The following is a 16,498-nucleotide window of genomic DNA, read 5'->3' on the forward strand; positions in this document are numbered from 1 at the left end:
GCGGGAGGCGCCGCTGGAGGCGCTCAGCCGTGTCCCTTTCGCTGCCCTCGCGGTGCGAGGCCTCAGCTTTCCCTTCTGAAGGCGCGAGAGGAGCGCTGGGTTTCAGACACAGCGTTCCCCTCCCCTGTGGTGCGGGTAGCAGAGGAGACGATTCCCGGCAGGTTGGGGAGGGCAGCGAGGGGCCGGGCCGCGCAGCCCGCGCTCAGCGGACGGGGACAGCCGGGGCAGAGAGCGGGGGTTACTCAGCCCCTGGCGGGCGCTTCGCACATGGCCGCTGGTTTCGGGCTCCTCGGTGTGAACAGGACACTAGTGACCTGGAGTGTGTTTAGCAGGGCTGGAACATAGAATTATAGCATCGTTTTGCTTGGATGAGATTTTTAGGATCATGAGATCCAAACATGAACCTAAGACTGCCAAGTCCACCATGTAAACATGTCCCTCAGCACCACATCTACATGTCTTTTAAACACCTCCAGGGGTAGCGACTCAAAGACTTCCCTGAGCAGCCTGTTCCAGGGTTTCACAACCTTTTAGGTGAAGAAATTTTTCCTAATATTCAATATCAACATCCCCTGGTGCAAACTGAGGCCATTTCCTCTTGTCCTATAACTTGTTACATTGGAGAAGAGAACAACCCCAGCTTGCTACAACTTACTTTCAGGCAGTTGTAAAGTGTGAGAAGGTCTCCCATGAGGCTTCTTTTCTTCCCCAGTTCCCTCAGCCACGCCTTATAAGACCTGTGCTGTAGATCTTTCACCAGCTTCGTTGTCCTTTGGACATGCTTCAGCACCTCAATGACTTTCTTATACTGTAGTGCCCAAAACTGAATACAGTATTCGAGCTGTGGTGTAACCAGTGCCAAGTGCAGGAAGACAGTCACTTCTGCTGGCTGCACTATTCCTGATCCAAGCCAGGGTGCCATTGATCTTCTTGGCCACCTGGGCACACTGCTGGCTCATGTTCTGCCAGCTGTTGATCAACACCCCCAGGTCCTTTTCCATCTGGCAGCTTTCCAGCCACTCTGCCCCAAGCCTGTGGTGTTGCATGGGTTTGCAACCCAAGTGTAGGACCTGGCACTTGGCTTTGTTGCATCTCATTGGCCTTGGCCCATCAATCCAGCCTGTCCAGATCCCTCTGCAGAGCCTCTCTACCTTCAAGCAGATCAACACTCCCACCTAACCTGGTGTCATCTGCAGACTTACTGAGGGTGCACTCATTCCCCTCATCCAGGCCATTGATAAAGGTGGTAAGCAAGACTCGCCCCAAAACTGAGTCCTGGGAACAGCACTTTTGATTGGCTGCCATCTGGATTTAACTCCATTCACCACCACTCTCTGGGCCCAGCTGTCCAGTCAGTTTTCTATCCAGCAAAATGTACACCCATCCAAGCCATGAGCAGCCAGTTTCTCCAGGAAAAGGCTGTGGGAGTGTGCCCTATGAGGAGAGGCTGAGGGCTTTTTCAGCCTGGAGAAGACACAGCTTCAGCTGGACCTAACAGCAGCCTGGTGAACCTATGAGAGTGTTGTCAGGAAGACAGAGCCAGGCTTTTCATCATGGGGCATGGTGGCAGGATGAGAGACAACGGGCATAAGTTGAAACGAGAGAAGAAAAATTGGATATACAACCCCCTTTTTTTTCCCCATGAGGCTGTCAAGATGTGGAACAGGCTAGTGAGAGAGGCCACACCACTTCTCACCATCCTGGGAGATTTTCAGTACCCACCTGCAAAAAGCCCTGAGCAAACTGCTCTGACCCCATAGCTGATCTTGCCTGGAGCAGGAGTTTGAACTAGAGACCTCCTGAGGTTCCTTTAAACTTGACTTGTCCTATGATCCTAAGATATGCAAATTTTGAGCTCTATCTTGCTGGTGTTCCAGGAGGAGGGTGGGTGAGACCTGGATTGTGTACCTTTGTTTTTACTGCAGTCACATGCTGAGGGAAATCTTTGTTTATTTGATACCTTTAAAATTTTTGGAATAGTTTATTTCTTGAAGTACAGATTTGGGATAGATTTGCAGTACAGATTTGTAGTACAGATTTTCTTGAAGTACAGATTTGAGTTGCTTGATGTTGAAAAAGTGCAATAACCTTTTTCTTTTTTAACGTCCGTCTTCCCTTCTTTTCTGCCGCATGCTGCTGGGCAGTGCTTTCACTGTCAGGACTGTGTACATGGTGGCAGTTCCAGCATCTGCCCCTCTTCTGCCATTTGCAGCCCTGGACTATATCTCACTTTAGAAAGCAGGCATCTCAGATGTTAGAAGATACATTCAAAGTCGTCCTGGTTCTTGCTGGCAGAGCTGGGAAGCAAGTGAGGCTGGCAGGGTGGCTGGGTGGTGACAGTAACATGCTTTTCTGTCAGATCAGCTGACTGGAGGGGAGCAGCTGCAGATTGCTCCATTTTAGTTATCTTCACATCTTTCCTTCTGAGTCGGGTGGATGCATCCCTGGTGTGAAGTAGTGGAAAATAAATCAGTGCTTTTTTCTTTTTAAATGTATGCTTTTAAAAAGACCCACAAACTTAAAGTTTACATTCAGTAATACATTTTTCAGAAGATCATCCTAGGTTATAGCTCAATCTGAGTGTGACTGGTGCTTTCTCCTTACAGTGTGTGCACATTGGAACAGGCAGGCTCAGAGCTACCAGAGCAGCAACAGAGGTAATCTTAAATGTTCCTGAAACTAGAGTGAGTCCTCTGGAAAATGGCTTGCAAGTAGCTTCTGAAGACTCTGGACTCTCAACATGCACAGTAGGTAACTTGTAAAGGGAAGAGTTTTTCGTAACTATTCATATGTGTTCATTTCTTTGTGGAACTAAATTGGATTCTTTCAGCGTTTATTGTTGTTCTAACTTAAGCTAAGAAATAAAAGTCTTAAGGATTTTGTAAATGATTTGGGATTAGATTTTTTCTGAAGATGAGAATTTTCTTTTTCTTGAAAACCTGTGCCATTTAAGGAAAAAGACATTTGCAAATAGGCCTTGAAAATGTAAGTGTAGTTCCTACACAAAATCAACCAAGCTGCATTATTAGCTGGTAAAATGACCAGGTTTGTTTAGTTTTTTTTTATCTCCTTATGAGGTTGGACTTTGGATTGATGCTGGAAGCAGGTATGAAAACGAGAAGAATAACGGAACCGCTCACTTCCTGGAGCATATGGCTTTCAAGGTCAGTAAAGTATTGATGTAGAAGCTTACAATGGATTTCTAAGTTATTTGTCTTTAAAGATCAATGATAAGAACTTTTGTCAGAATTGTGGAAATAAATTTTCCAAATCAAGGAGAGAAAAAAAGAAAAGTGGACAACTTAGACTTTAGTTTCCATTAGAAAATGAAGGTAAAGTCCTGGTTCTGTGTAGCTGACACACAACTATAGATTAGTAATGCAGGTCTAATTTTAGTTCAGTTTTAAGTTCTTATAATAGTCTTAGGAGACACACAGTCCACCTTTTACTAGCTTTTTATTTTCATTTGGGAGCATAGTAGGATTGCTATCTGACTTTGAAGCTTGCAGAGATTAGTATGCCAGTTTTCTTTCCAGAAGACTTTTTTCTTGACCTTTACTTTTCTAGACAAGAAATAGTAATGATGAGTAGGTGAATTAAAGGGTCTGGTTTGATTTTCTTATTGTTTATTTCAGGGAACAAAAAAGAGATCTCAGCTAGACCTTGAACTAGAGATTGAGAACATGGGAGCCCATCTGAACGCATATACGTCCAGGGAACAAACCGTGTATTATGCCAAAGCTTTTTCCAAAGACTTGCCAAGAGGTAACTGCTTTCATTCATCAGAAAAGCAGCAAGGAACGAGATGCTTATCCAGTTCTTGATGAGACAGCACAGAGTGATGTCTCATCAGGAACTGATGCTTTTGCAGCATTTCCTTCCGGGGTGAAAAGGCCTTTCTTGAACTTTACAGGAATGTGAGAATGCAGGTTTGGAAGGAGACTGCCAGCAGGGCCACTGGTATTTGAAACATTTTTCTCTTTAGATTCCAAAAAGAAAATACCTTTTGGGCTTCTCCCTTCCTGCAGAGCAAGTCTTTTGTCCCCTTGTAAATCTTATTAGCAAATCTTGGGCTGCTTGGTTTTTGGAAAGGGTTTTACTTTTGGAAACAGGTTTTTCTGGTAGTTTGAAAACACACTTTCCATTCCCATCTCTGTTTTCAACTAGCTGTGGAAATTCTTGCTGACATAATTCAGAACAGTACCCTGGGAGAAGCAGAGATTGAGCGCGAGCGAGGAGTTATTCTTCGAGAAATGCAAGAGGTTGAAACCAATTTACAAGAAGTTGTCTTTGATTACCTTCATGCTACAGCCTATCAGAAGACAGCCTTAGGACGGACAATTTTAGGACCCACTGAAAACATAAAGTATGTCCAAATTTGTTACTTTGTGTGGTAACTTTTATATATTGAAAAAAACTTTTGTATATTGAAAAAATGGAGGGAACAGTGTCAGTTTTTAATTTTCCCCTGGAAGACAGCTGAAATTGCACTGGATATAACTATTGGAAGACTTCCCATGTTGCCTCAGTTCCCCTGTATGGGGGTGTCAAAGGGTATATGAACTTCAGGTGTCTACTGCATGTCTTCATTATATGCCATATTTTTCTCCTGTTTGTTAAAAATACATCCAGCATGAAATTGGAAATGCTCCTTTTTCCTGTTGGGCAGGTGTTAGGTGTTACTGTAAGTACAGCTGTATTTGCATTGCTCTTTCTGCATTTCTCTATACCAGCACAGAGTAGGAGACTGCTGAATGTGCTGTTTTCAAATTGGCATGAGATCATTAGTGGACCCTGTCTCTGCCTGACTGAGCTGTATTTCTCATTCTTTCTCAGGAAGCTGGAAGAGCTTAGAAAGCAATATATATCAGGTTCCTGTTTCCTCTTTAGGAAGTCACCTTTATTTTAGCTTTCTGTCTCTATGCACAGCTCTGTGCATTGGCAGAACTGATGATTGGTTTTATATTGTATTATTCTATAAATTTATCTTTTTTTACTCTGTTAAACTTTACTGACACAGTTGTGATGTTTCCTTAACTGTTTCTAGATCCATAAATCGTAATGACTTGGTGGAGTACATAACGACACATTACAAAGGACCCAGAATGGTCCTGGCTGCTGCTGGAGGTTAGTGTGAGAGATTCACCCTGGGTCAGGTGAAACTATGCTTCAGATCATGGTCTTTAAGCTTTTGGGAACAACACAATGAATTACCCATTGTTCAGTAGGTCCTGGAAGTTCCGTGTTAGCCCTGTGTGTTTTGTACCTTCATACCCTTTGAACTCTTGTTAACTTTTCCCTTCAGTAATATTCCATAAACCTTCTAAACCAATAGGAGAAGTGAAATGGAAGCCAAGGTCATTCTCCTATGTGGGCAGGAAAAGAGAGGCCTAGAAAGGGTTTGGTGTGAACAGAGGAGTAGCAAGGAAAGCATAGAGAAAGAGAAATAACATTGAGGCTTGAAACTGAGAGCAAACAGCTTGGTTTGGTGTAATATTAGTAGAAGGCTATTGAAGTAAATTAAGGGGGGTAATCATGATGATCTTACTCTGTGTAGCAGGGAGGTGTGAGGAACCTGAAAGTGGGACATTAAAGTGGGGTAGAATAACTACTTGGTTGACTCTTAATGCAGCAATTTAACTGTTTCCAGAGTAACATGTGAAATGTGTGAAATATCTTTTTTCAGGGGTCTCTCATGATGAGCTACTTGACCTAGCAAAGTGCCACTTTGGTAACTTGCCATCTGCTCCAGAAGGAGGACTGCCACCCCTGCCACCTTGTAGCTTCACAGGGAGCGAGGTAAGCTGTTAGGTGTTTTTTTGAGCTGGTCCTCAGATCCCCTGTGAGCACAACTGACACGTGCTCTCTGCTGAGGAGAGGGACCTGACTCAGATTGAAAGGTTTCTTGCCCTCAGTGCGGGCAGTGGAGTAGCTGCTTTTTAGAGCAGTGCTTGCAGCTTTTCCTGGAAGAGCCCCACTGCCACCACTGCTTCTGCTTCATCAGTTCCGGGAGGACATCCTTTACCCCTCCCTTACCCCTGCTGCTACTTTCCTTTTATCACCTCACCTGTGGTGTTAGAGCATTTCCAGTTGTTGAGAAACACTGACTTTAAAGGATATGGCAGAAAGCTGAGGCATCTGCATGGAATTTCCAGCTCCACTTAGATTTTGACAAGTTTTTGAAAAGCTTTTCTTGCTGCTGTTAGTCGTGAAATGACTTGTGATGCCCCCTTGAGGTGGGTGGCACCAGGCTTCTTGTTGGCAAACCGCTCTGAAGTCACCACAGGGAAGACTAGTTAAGGCTGATGTTAAATCAAGCTTCATATGCTTTAACTTTTGGTCCTCTGTGTGCCTGCTTCATAACCGAGATGTGGCGGCAGTGTCTGTCTCCTGGTGGTTGACTTGCCCCGGCCCCCCGTGGCGGGCGGTGCTGCAGCTGCTTTCCCCGTCCCCGCAGATCCGGGTCAGAGATGACAAGATGCCCCTGGCGCACACGGCGGTAGCTGTCGAAGCCGCTGGCTGGTCACACCCAGACACGATCCCGCTCATGGTGGCAAATACCCTGATAGGTAACTGGGATCGCTCCTTCGGAGGAGGCGTGGTGAGTGACCCCGCAGGCTCCTGCCTGCTCCTGCTGAGGCTGGTGGGCTGGCCAGGTGGACTGCAACACAGGCCCACCCAAACCTCTGGTGGCGTTCCTGCTGCTTTGTGGCTGTTTCTGAAGGTTGCTTTTTGGAGCGGGACAAGGGGGTTAAATGGCCAGTCTGAGAGAATTTGTTGCCCAAGATCTAGGAAAATCTTAGGAGGTGGTTCTAAACCACCATAACAGAGGTGACTTGGGTCTCCCAGCCCTCCTGGCAGGTAGGAGATTTCATACCTGTATGTTATCAGAACCTGTGGGTATCAGTAACTGTCCCTTTCTTGAACCTAAGTAGCTTTATGATTTTGGCTTAAATCTGGGCTGTTACTTGGAAACATGAGATTATATGGAAGGAAAGAAACTATTGCGACGAGAGGTGATAATTAGCTGCGCAACTTCTGCTGCTGCATGTTCTGTCATCACTGAAATGAAAAGAGATCGTGGAGATGACTGCAGGCTTCATAAACTAATATATTTTTCTTTTGCCTCAGCAGAATTTATCCAGTAATCTTGCTCAGATTGCCTGCCAGGGTAACCTGTGTCACAGTTTCCAGTCCTTCAACACCTGCTACACCGATACAGGGCTGTGGGGACTCTATATGGTCTGTGAGCCATCCACTCTACAGGACATGGTGCACTTTGTTCAGAGAGAATGGTAAACTAACAACTTTTTCTCTAAAAAAGATTGTTTTCAGTGGAAGAATGCAATTAAAAGAGCAATTGTTTCAAGAGAATATTTTTGTTTCTCTGCGTAGGCTTGCCTGCAAGAAACAGATGCATCAAGTTCTAGACTTTGACACTTAATGCAGAGTCCCAACAGCCAGTGTCTGGCACCCTTACTTGGAGTATATAGCTTAAAGTTTAGGTTTAGTTTTCTTTTTCTGTCCTGAAGAATAAACAGTAACTGTAGTTAATACAATAATGTTCTGTGTACAAGGAAATATGGCAGTGATTTTTTTTCCTTGCAAGTGACAGGAGTTATGAAACTGTGTCAGACCTTTTAGAATACTAGGTCAGTATACAGTGCCTGTGAACTGCATGTTTGGTATCTGAAAAGGAAAAAAATCATGAATGCAAAGAATTAATGGTCAATTACCTGCAAACACCATTAGCAGATGATACTCATTCTGCACTTGCTATCCCATGTGATGTACCAGGTGGTGATGTTAACAGAGCTGTAGTGAGTACAGAGGGAAATGACATCATGTAAGGTGGGAGAGGTGTTACATGTGCAACTTTGAAACATAGGATTCTAGATAATACTCATTCATCTAAGGCTTAAATCTAAATTGAAAAGATGTAATGCTTGAACTGCAGATGTGATTAGAAACAGACATACATTAAGAGCACTGATTTAAAATGGGTGAATTTGAAACAAAAGTTGAAAGAAAACTTGAAAATTAGCTTCTTTAATCGTGTATAGCATTGTTCTGTAGATCAGATGCAATTATTTTATCTGTCCATTTGCTGCAGCTTAGCACCGGAAAGATAAAAACCATCCCTGTGACAAAAGTGTATTAAGATATTCATTGTGTCCCACTGCTTCCAAAGCACCTTACTCTTGTGCTACTGCTTTGCATCCTATGTCTTGTTTCCATACCAAACTCTCTTACCAGCTGTCTGTAGAAAAGACATGCCTGATAGGGGTCCTAATCTATATGCACCTCTTTATCACAGGTAGTCTTGCATGCTACAGGTTACCATTATTTAAGTTTTGGATTTATACTTATTTTTTAGGATAAGGCTTTGCACAAGCGTTACAGAAAATGAAGTAGCTCGAGCGAAAAATCTTCTAAAGACAAATATGCTGCTACAACTTGATGGTGAGACTTGTGAGAGCTGTTTATTCTTAATGGAGTTGTCGCTGATGACTGAAGTTTGTTTTCCCCTGTTTTAGGATCCACACCCATCTGTGAGGACATTGGAAGACAAATGCTGTGCTACAAGCGCCGAATCCCAATTCCAGAACTTGAGGCCAGGATTGAAGTAAGTGGCCCTCAGGTTGTGACTTGGGCCTTAAGAAACTTAATTGCTACAGGAAGTAACAATACAGAAGTTAGACTGTTTCCAGCTGAGAAAATTTTGAACTATTTGTTGCTTTACTTCTCCTGGATTATAAAAAAAAAAAAAAAGATCATTGGCTCTTAATATTTTCTTAGATGTGATTGGTTGGTAACAAAGATGTCTTTTCATCCCTTTCAGGCTATTGATGCCCAGACTATTAGAGAAGTTTGCACAAAGTACATCTATGAAAAGCACCCTGCAGTTGCTGCCGTGGGTATGTGTGTATACATTTCCCTACCTTCCCATACCCCCTCCACACCAATCAGTATCAGCTTAGCATGTGTCATGGCCAACTTTCTTTAACTTCCAGGTCCAATTGAACAGCTTCCAGAGTATAACAAAATCTGCAGTGGGATGTATTGGCTTCGTGAGTAGTGAATAATGAGAACTTTCAGTATGTTTGCACTGTAAAAAAAAAAAAAAAAAAACAAACCAAAAAGAGAAAAAAACACAGCCCTGTTTAAAGCTTTTGAGTTGGAGAAGTGCATTTGAGAAAATTAAAACTCATGAACCACCCAGTTCTGTGTATCTGTATAATTAAGGACGGAATGAAAACATGTACAGTATTTGCATTTTTATTATAAAACAGGAGATTGTCAGTAAGAGTCATTTCTTGACTTTAGTAGCATTCATCACTTGTTCTTGAGCAGCTTTTTTCGCCTTGACCATTTCAACGAGTTCCTGCAGAGTTGGGGAGAAACAAAACACATCTAAATATGGAATTTCTTAGCAATGCTGTGGCTTTGAACACTACATGTATTCAGCCTGAAACACAAGCTCACAACAACAGTGAGGAATCTAGACAGTTTAATACCTTAATTTATCTTAAATAAATTAATGGAAGGTTAATACTCATCTACTTCCCCTGTAGCACAAACTTTACCTCCAAGAGGTTAGAGATAGGGCTTTACCATCTACAAGAGCTTCCTGTCAAAACTGGAAGGCAGATTTCATGAGACAAACTTTCCTTCCCAGCTACCAGAATCACTGTTTTCACTCAGGAGAACTTAGTCCTTGCTGCTCTTTTGGGGGTGAGTTCCAAAAAAAACCCAAAACAACCAAAAACAAACCAAACAAAAACAAACCCCAGAAACAAACAAACAAAAAAATGAACCCAAAAAGTTTCTCCATTAAGCTCCATCTTGTGGTGATTTGCTGTTGTCAGATACTGTCTCTGGCAGAGAAAGCAACAGTAAAGCCCAGGATTCTAACAAGCCCTGGGCTAAGGACAGCCCTAGGAGGAGGGGAGGTGCCTCACCTTGTATCGCTTCATGCAGTCTTTTTTTGACCGGCCTGGAACAGCTGCTGCTATTTTCTCCCACCTTTCAGGAGTATTTACTGGATAAGTCTTCAGTGCTTGTTCTAAAAGCTTTTGTTCTTCTGTAGTCCAAGGGGATGAATCTAAAGATGATCCTGTTTAAATGCAAAAATGACAGTAAGAATGAAAAAAAAAAAAAGGAATCTCTGAGAAAAGCCTATGAAAATAGTGTAAAAACTGCTGTGTTTTAGTAAGATACACTAAGGAACCAGCTTTCTACAGGCATCTCAAGAGTTTGATGAGAGGTGTTGGAGGTTTAACAGGAGACCAAAACTTAGCTACAGGATGATCTGTTATCTCAAGTGCATCCCCTCAGGCCTACTCTTACCTGAAAATGTAGCATCCTCTGAGGAACAGATGATCTCAGCATCAGACTTAACCTGTTGCCTCCCCAGGAAGCATTTCAAACTGTGACTGTTCAGTTAACCTTGGCTTGTACTGTGTGTGCCAAAACCCCTTAAATCCAGTAGCAGAGTCTGGATCACTGTCTTACTTGCTACATGAGTTTGTAAGCTAGTAAGTTTGTTTGTAAGCAAGTCTCAAGTAAGTTCTGGGTTACTTCTGAAGAGGACATGGGGAGACCATTCTGCAAGAAGAGCAGCCTTGTCACCTTTACCTTCAAATCGTTCGGAGGGGGCAGCACTGTCCATCTGGGGCACCACACCATGTTCTTTCTTAAATTTGTCAAAAGCTTTCTTGTTTATGTCATCTTTTTGATGAGGGTCTATAAGCAACAGACATGGAATAGAATTATTGCAACAGAACTAAAGCCAGATGTAATAATAAAAACGCTGCGTAGCAGATTATTAGTTTACAATAATCACACAATAAAAAAAGCCAAAATTCCAGCTTCATTTAAAATGATGATAAAGAGGTTGGTAGATTAAAAAAATTATAATCTTTCAGGGTCCAATAAACTTTGCTCAAAGTGTCAGGCTCTCCAAGCCCTGTCCTGTTTTATACTGCTCAGTTGAATACTTTCTCCAGATAAGTTTAAGATTCAATCTGCAACTTCAGCGAAATCAAGAGGGATTTATTCTCTTAAGTGAGGGCTGTGGCACAAAACACATATTGCTCTGAGTACAGGCATGTCAGAGGGGCAGGAACACTGGGAAAGCATGTGTCCTTCTTGTGCAGGTACATGGTTTAGAATTGAGAAGCTTCTAGAAAACTTTGGTAGTGGAATGTTTTGATTTTCCTTGAGAACTTGTTCCAGAGCTCTCCAGGCTACATTTACCACAAGAGTTGAGCCACGGTAATTTAGGCGTCTTACTCTGGAGCTGAATCCCACTCATCTTTTTGAAGTATCTCTATAGCTTCATCAGTTCTGTTTACTCTAGATGCCTTCCTTTGTAGAGAGCTTTCTCAGAGGCCCATTTGTCTTTCTCTGAGCATGGAGTACCCTTGGCAATGCATGTGGCCTGGACATCTGTGCATCAAGTCAGATTTAAGAGAATTCCAGAGGGTCACTCATGAAGTGGTGACTTACACAACAGCCATTAGGCTGAAAATACTGAGTCACATAAGTGTTCCTCTTAAGTCTCCTACCTGAGCTACATTTCCTTCAGGGATATACAGAGGATTTTCTCCTAATAGAAACACAGTGCTGTTCAAAGACAGTAAGCTGTAGAGAAGCATGCAGACCACCACCTTATTACCAAAATAATGTAATATAGATACCAAGTTTTTGGAGGCTCTTTGCTTTATTGATGACATCTTTTGCTGTTCGCTTTATTCCAGTAGTAGAGTGTAAGTTCATGTAATTGGCAATAACTTCCCACCTAAAGCAAGAATAGAAAGAGTAAAGCAGTATATTACATAACAATTTATCTTGATACAGGCTATGGTCAAGCTCCCATACACATTTATATCAACTCTTAAGTAAGTTTAATCATACTTAAATACATATAAGCTGTCATGGTAACTATCCTGGAAAGCTGTCAGTCCCTAAATGCAGATGTTTCCCTTAAGAATTCAGTCAACTTAGATGCATTCTTGGCTTCTGATGCAGAAGGATGGGTTAGAATGTAAGGGTGTAAGTGCAAACCTCTCATCCTCAAAACTCTTCGCAGTTTTGTTCCTGAATTCCCTGAACACCTCTGCCATTAAATGCTGCAGGCTGCACTGAAAGGGCTGAGAAGTTACTAACCCTGTTTCCACTGCCCCTGTAAAGCATACCTCAACATCAGATAAAGGGTCTTCAAACAGGAGAGACCTGGAACAGCCCTAGCCCCAAAATTATTCCTGGTGCATTCTTAGAAAATGGAGAGGGATTTTTGCATCTGATCAGACAATGGGATCGTATTTGGGCCTGCGTTCTCAACGAGTACTCCTGACTGCTGAGCTGCAGTGCAGAAACTGGTACTGATATCATCTCCAGAATGAGCAGGGCAGCTTGTCTCTTTAAAAAGTAGGCATCCAAATCTTGTAAAGGAGGCTTCAAATCTGTGAGTCCTAAGTGGAAGAAGGCATTTCACTGCTGTGAAAGAACAGGGTTTAAGACATGCTCCTGTTGTTGACACTTACTAGTAAGCTGATTGCCAGTGCTGCTTCCTGTGAAGCCCAGCCTTTCCCTTTTAACCTGGCTCTCCCCTCAGGAGGGCTGGGGCACAGAATTCATATCTCTGCCTGTTCTCCACCTACCATGTGGAGGAGAAACCAACCCACAGTCATTGTGGAGCTACTGGAAGTGGGTTACACACTGCTATTCCTACACAGTTGCTTCATGGTCACTACTCTGGTTTTGTTCTCTGCTGTAATGGCTGGAGCCGATCTTGTAGCAAGCCCTGTGCAAAAAGCACCTCAGCACAATCTTGCTGATGGACTGAGGCCTAAGCTGGGGGGGAAGCGAGACACAGGGCCAAAGCTAACTCCAGTGACATACAGTATGGTACTAAGAGAAGACAAACCACAGGCTGTGCAATAGTCAAGGATAAGGAGGAAGTTTAGGGAGTTCTTATACCAACATCATACTTAGGATGGTCCAAAAATAAATTGTATTATGCTTTGTTATTTAATTAGAAATTGTTAGGAGGGCTTTTAACACCAAACCTGAGAAGTACCTTGAGTTAGTCCCTGCTGGGAAGAGGTTCACAGCTTTAATTAACAACTGCAAATCGTCTTCTGGCCAATTTTTGCTTCCCCCTCCACCACCAGTGGTTGACTTTTCTGAACTCTTTGTCGCTTGGCGCATACGAGCTTCTGCCTCTTCCTTCTCTCGCCTTATTTGTTCATTTATTTCTTCTATCTGAAGGATTGTAAACAAACATTATTTATTTTGCATTTTACAGTGACATAAACCCCTCTCTCTGGGATTGTTTCGAGCCTTGAATTTTACTTAGTTTCCATTTCATACATTATATATAAGGAAGTGTAGCTTATCTGCTCCAGTACTGCTTCCCTACATCCCATGTGTAAATTTGGCTATCTCACAAGCTCAACAGGAAATTAAACGGACATTCCCAAAACTCTGAATTTAGCATACATGTCCAGGCTAACACAATTATAGGGACAGACCCACAAAAGCATTAGGAACTTGAAGTGACTAGTGAGGGCAGTTACTCATGTTGAATACACCAAGTCCCAGATCTTCCAACCTAACTGCTGCTTAAGCCTGGTTACATCAGAAATTATCAGTTACTATGGTTGTACTAAGTTAGCAGTAAATGCAGCATCCAGTGTGCTTACTTTGAGTTAGATGGCCATATGCAGTTTGTTAGCAAGCAGTTCAGCAGAACGTAAGTTACCCATCGGACATCTTTGGGAACTGCAGCCACATCTGGAGGCTGAGGTATGACATATCTTTAACATACCTGCTTCCGAGTATGCCCAGTTCAGTCTCGGCAATGTTAAAAAGCTGAGCACTTTTGCCTGTTGACAGGATGCCTAAAATAGGTTTCTGGCTGTCTATCTCATAATAAAATCTTCCTGGCAAAAGGAAAGTTACCTGACGGACAATTTTTGTTAATGCAGAAGTGGAACAGTTTTGACAGAGAGACAGAGAGACGACTGCCCTGCGTTCAGAACACTCCTGGCGACTGGGAGATGAGATTCAGCTCCCGGCAGAACAGGAAGGATTTGAGTCTTAAGTTGTCTGATACATAAACCTGACCCTGGAATGGGGAGAGGTCACTTTCTCCTCCAGGAGAGAAAGTTCACAGCTGTAAAGCACCTTCATCTTTCTGCAGGATGTCCAAATAACTTATTAGTCCAAAAGGCTCTTCCCTGCTGGCAAGTTGAGGCAGATCCTTGCTGAGTTTTGTAAATCTTGGATGACAAGTGTCTGGCTTTTCCCATACTTTGGCATCCAACCCACTAGCCCTTACAGTGGCTACAGCCTGCAACACTTAAGTCCTTTTGTGGATCTAGCCCCAGATCACAGATACTGGACTAGGATTTAGACTAGGATTTCTCTTGCCTAACAGAATAGGTTAAGACTGCCATCCCTCCCCTCCAGCTCTTCCCACTACTCATTGCTGGGAAAAATTAAATTCCTCCACTGTTTCTGTATACAGTACAAATGGTAGGTTTTGTGTCCTTTACTAATCAAAAACGCGTATTTTTTTTCTCAGCTGGCCCTGGTTATTTCACCAGCCATAAAGTGCACTACATAAAATGGAGCAGAGAGCAGCTCTGCCTGGGGACTGGGAAACTCAGGTCGTTGTGTTTAACAGGCAGGATTCCATAGCAGCTGTGTTGTGTCTTGCTTCCAGTCAGTCATGGGGATTTCACAAATCAAATTATTGTTATTTTGATTTGACACTCAGCATAATTACCTGTTTTACTACAGCCGCCTTTCCTCCTTCCCTTGTTGTGGATGTAAGTGCTTCATTCAAGCATTGCAGACTAAAAATAAATTATTAAGTTACAATGGATAGCTAGTAGAAAGATGGGTATCAAAACGAGCAGGAATCATCATCAGGAAGGCTTACCTTGCTAGCTCAAGACGATCACAAAGCTTTTCCACCTCCTCCATCATTTTAACACAATCTGCCTCATTATCAGAAAAGTAATTCCAGTTCTGGAAGCAGAAATACACGTTCTACAAAGTTCTTGAACTTTACTGTCCTGTTCCTTCAGACAGAGGCTTAACACACAGCATCCTTCAGCCACTGCTGTGTTCAGACCTATTTGGTCAGCTTTACTCAGAACTCAAAACCATATGAGAAGGATGTGTTTTAGTACTTTTTAGTAAACCCACTTTCTGTACCCATCTTCAGCCCTAAGAACAAGCAAGCACACAATAGGGTCTGATCTAAGCAAACTTTGTCATTTCACTGATGTAACCAGTATTTCATTATAGTAATATTTAAATACCTTGCATGTCGTTCTCAGTTTTTGCCTTTCTTTCTTGATAGCTTTTTTCTGGATCTCTTTTTCCTTTTTTGCTACTAATGCTTGTTGCCTAACAACTTCTTCCTCCTTTTCTTTTGCTAACCGTGCTGCTTCTAATTCTGCTTGTCGTTGCTGCAATCAAAAGGAAAAAAACAAACCAAACAAACCTCAACAAAGCTACACCATTACAGGGTCATTCAGTCATTTGATATTAAAACATGCTGTTTCTTGCTTTGGTTGGGGGTTTGTTGTTGGTTTTTGTTTGCTTGATTTTTAATACATCAATACTTTAATATTTGGTTTTCCAAGAATTTTGAGGGAGGTGATTAAATGTATACCAGGTGCCATTAATTTGAATACTCACTATGGGGACCCCTAGTTTTCGTTCCTGGTCCTGATTTCAGAGCCCTGTTTTCCAAACTGTTAATATTGATGAAATATTTTAAGTTACCTAAAAAGCGTTTCATACCTATCAACCACTGACAGACAGTCTGCACAAGGCAAGCAGCTGTTTCCATTTTATGAAAAAGGAAAGCAGAGCACCGAATTTAATGACAGTCTCTAAACCAGAGGAAGTATGTGCAACAACAGAACTCAATTTTAAAAGTTTTTTTTTTTTTTTTGTTTCAGACCTGTGCTCCTTGTTTTAACCTCATTCTTAAAAGGCTGTCAGTCTTGCACTGCCTGTTGCACAGGGATTGAAGTGAACACGTCTTTGAACTTAAATATAATTCTCTTTCTGACACATCTAGAACCTGAAGGAGTGGATCAAGTGTGAATGAACCAGGGTTTTTCAACACAAATAGTGTAGTTAACTTACTTTTTCTTTTGCTTCCTGTTCTTTTCGTTTTGCTTCTACCTTTGCTTTCTTCTCTGCTTCTTTCTTTGCTTTTTCTTCTTCTTTAAATTTCTTTATCCTGGGATCACAGCTGTATGCATTGTCTGGAAGAAGAAAGGATACATAATACAGAAAAGAAAATCAGTAGATTTCCACAACAAATCTCTTTTTAAAAAATCAGCAGTTTGAATGCTCACCAACAAGTGTCCTAATTCTGTTCATTTCTTCTTTTTTCCTCAATGCTCTGGCAGCTCTGTTCTGCTTTTCAATCCACCTCCTTTCATCTCGACTAAAAAGGGAAAGA

General features: G+C 42.3%; 2 protein-coding genes across 2 annotated transcripts in view; one reads left to right on the forward strand and one right to left on the reverse strand.

Annotated features, from left to right (window-relative positions):
* Nucleotides 1-2,606: 2,606 nt before the first annotated feature.
* PMPCB (peptidase (mitochondrial processing) beta) lies at nt 2,607-9,218 on the forward strand (the record flags this gene model as incomplete). Its single annotated transcript, XM_008937247.1, has 12 exons — nt 2,607-2,747; nt 3,078-3,164; nt 3,636-3,765; nt 4,168-4,366; nt 5,048-5,127; nt 5,687-5,799; nt 6,458-6,601; nt 7,135-7,295; nt 8,378-8,463; nt 8,538-8,626; nt 8,843-8,918; nt 9,015-9,218. Coding segments are annotated over 12 exons (1,371 nt in total), but the record flags the coding sequence as incomplete, so codon positions are not given.
* A 16-nt stretch (nt 9,219-9,234) lies between these two features.
* DNAJC2 (DnaJ (Hsp40) homolog, subfamily C, member 2) overlaps nt 9,235-16,498 on the reverse strand; it is a gene marked incomplete at its 5' end in the record, with an annotated part of 18,082 nt that continues 10,818 nt past the window's right edge. Inside the window, 10 exons of the mRNA XM_008937258.1 lie at nt 9,235-9,385; nt 9,963-10,117; nt 10,639-10,746; nt 11,703-11,803; nt 13,085-13,269; nt 14,798-14,867; nt 14,954-15,042; nt 15,339-15,488; nt 16,177-16,298; nt 16,392-16,483. Of these exons, the coding sequence (XP_008935506.1) occupies nt 9,311-9,385; nt 9,963-10,117; nt 10,639-10,746; nt 11,703-11,803; nt 13,085-13,269; nt 14,798-14,867; nt 14,954-15,042; nt 15,339-15,488; nt 16,177-16,298; nt 16,392-16,483 (1,147 nt within the window). The remainder of the gene's footprint in view (nt 9,386-9,962; nt 10,118-10,638; nt 10,747-11,702; nt 11,804-13,084; nt 13,270-14,797; nt 14,868-14,953; nt 15,043-15,338; nt 15,489-16,176; nt 16,299-16,391; nt 16,484-16,498) is intronic.

Source organism: Merops nubicus, unplaced genomic scaffold (assembly GCF_000691845.1).
Source record: "Merops nubicus isolate BGI_N331 unplaced genomic scaffold, ASM69184v1 scaffold14410, whole genome shotgun sequence".
Classification (NCBI taxonomy): domain Eukaryota; kingdom Metazoa; phylum Chordata; class Aves; order Coraciiformes; family Meropidae; genus Merops; species Merops nubicus.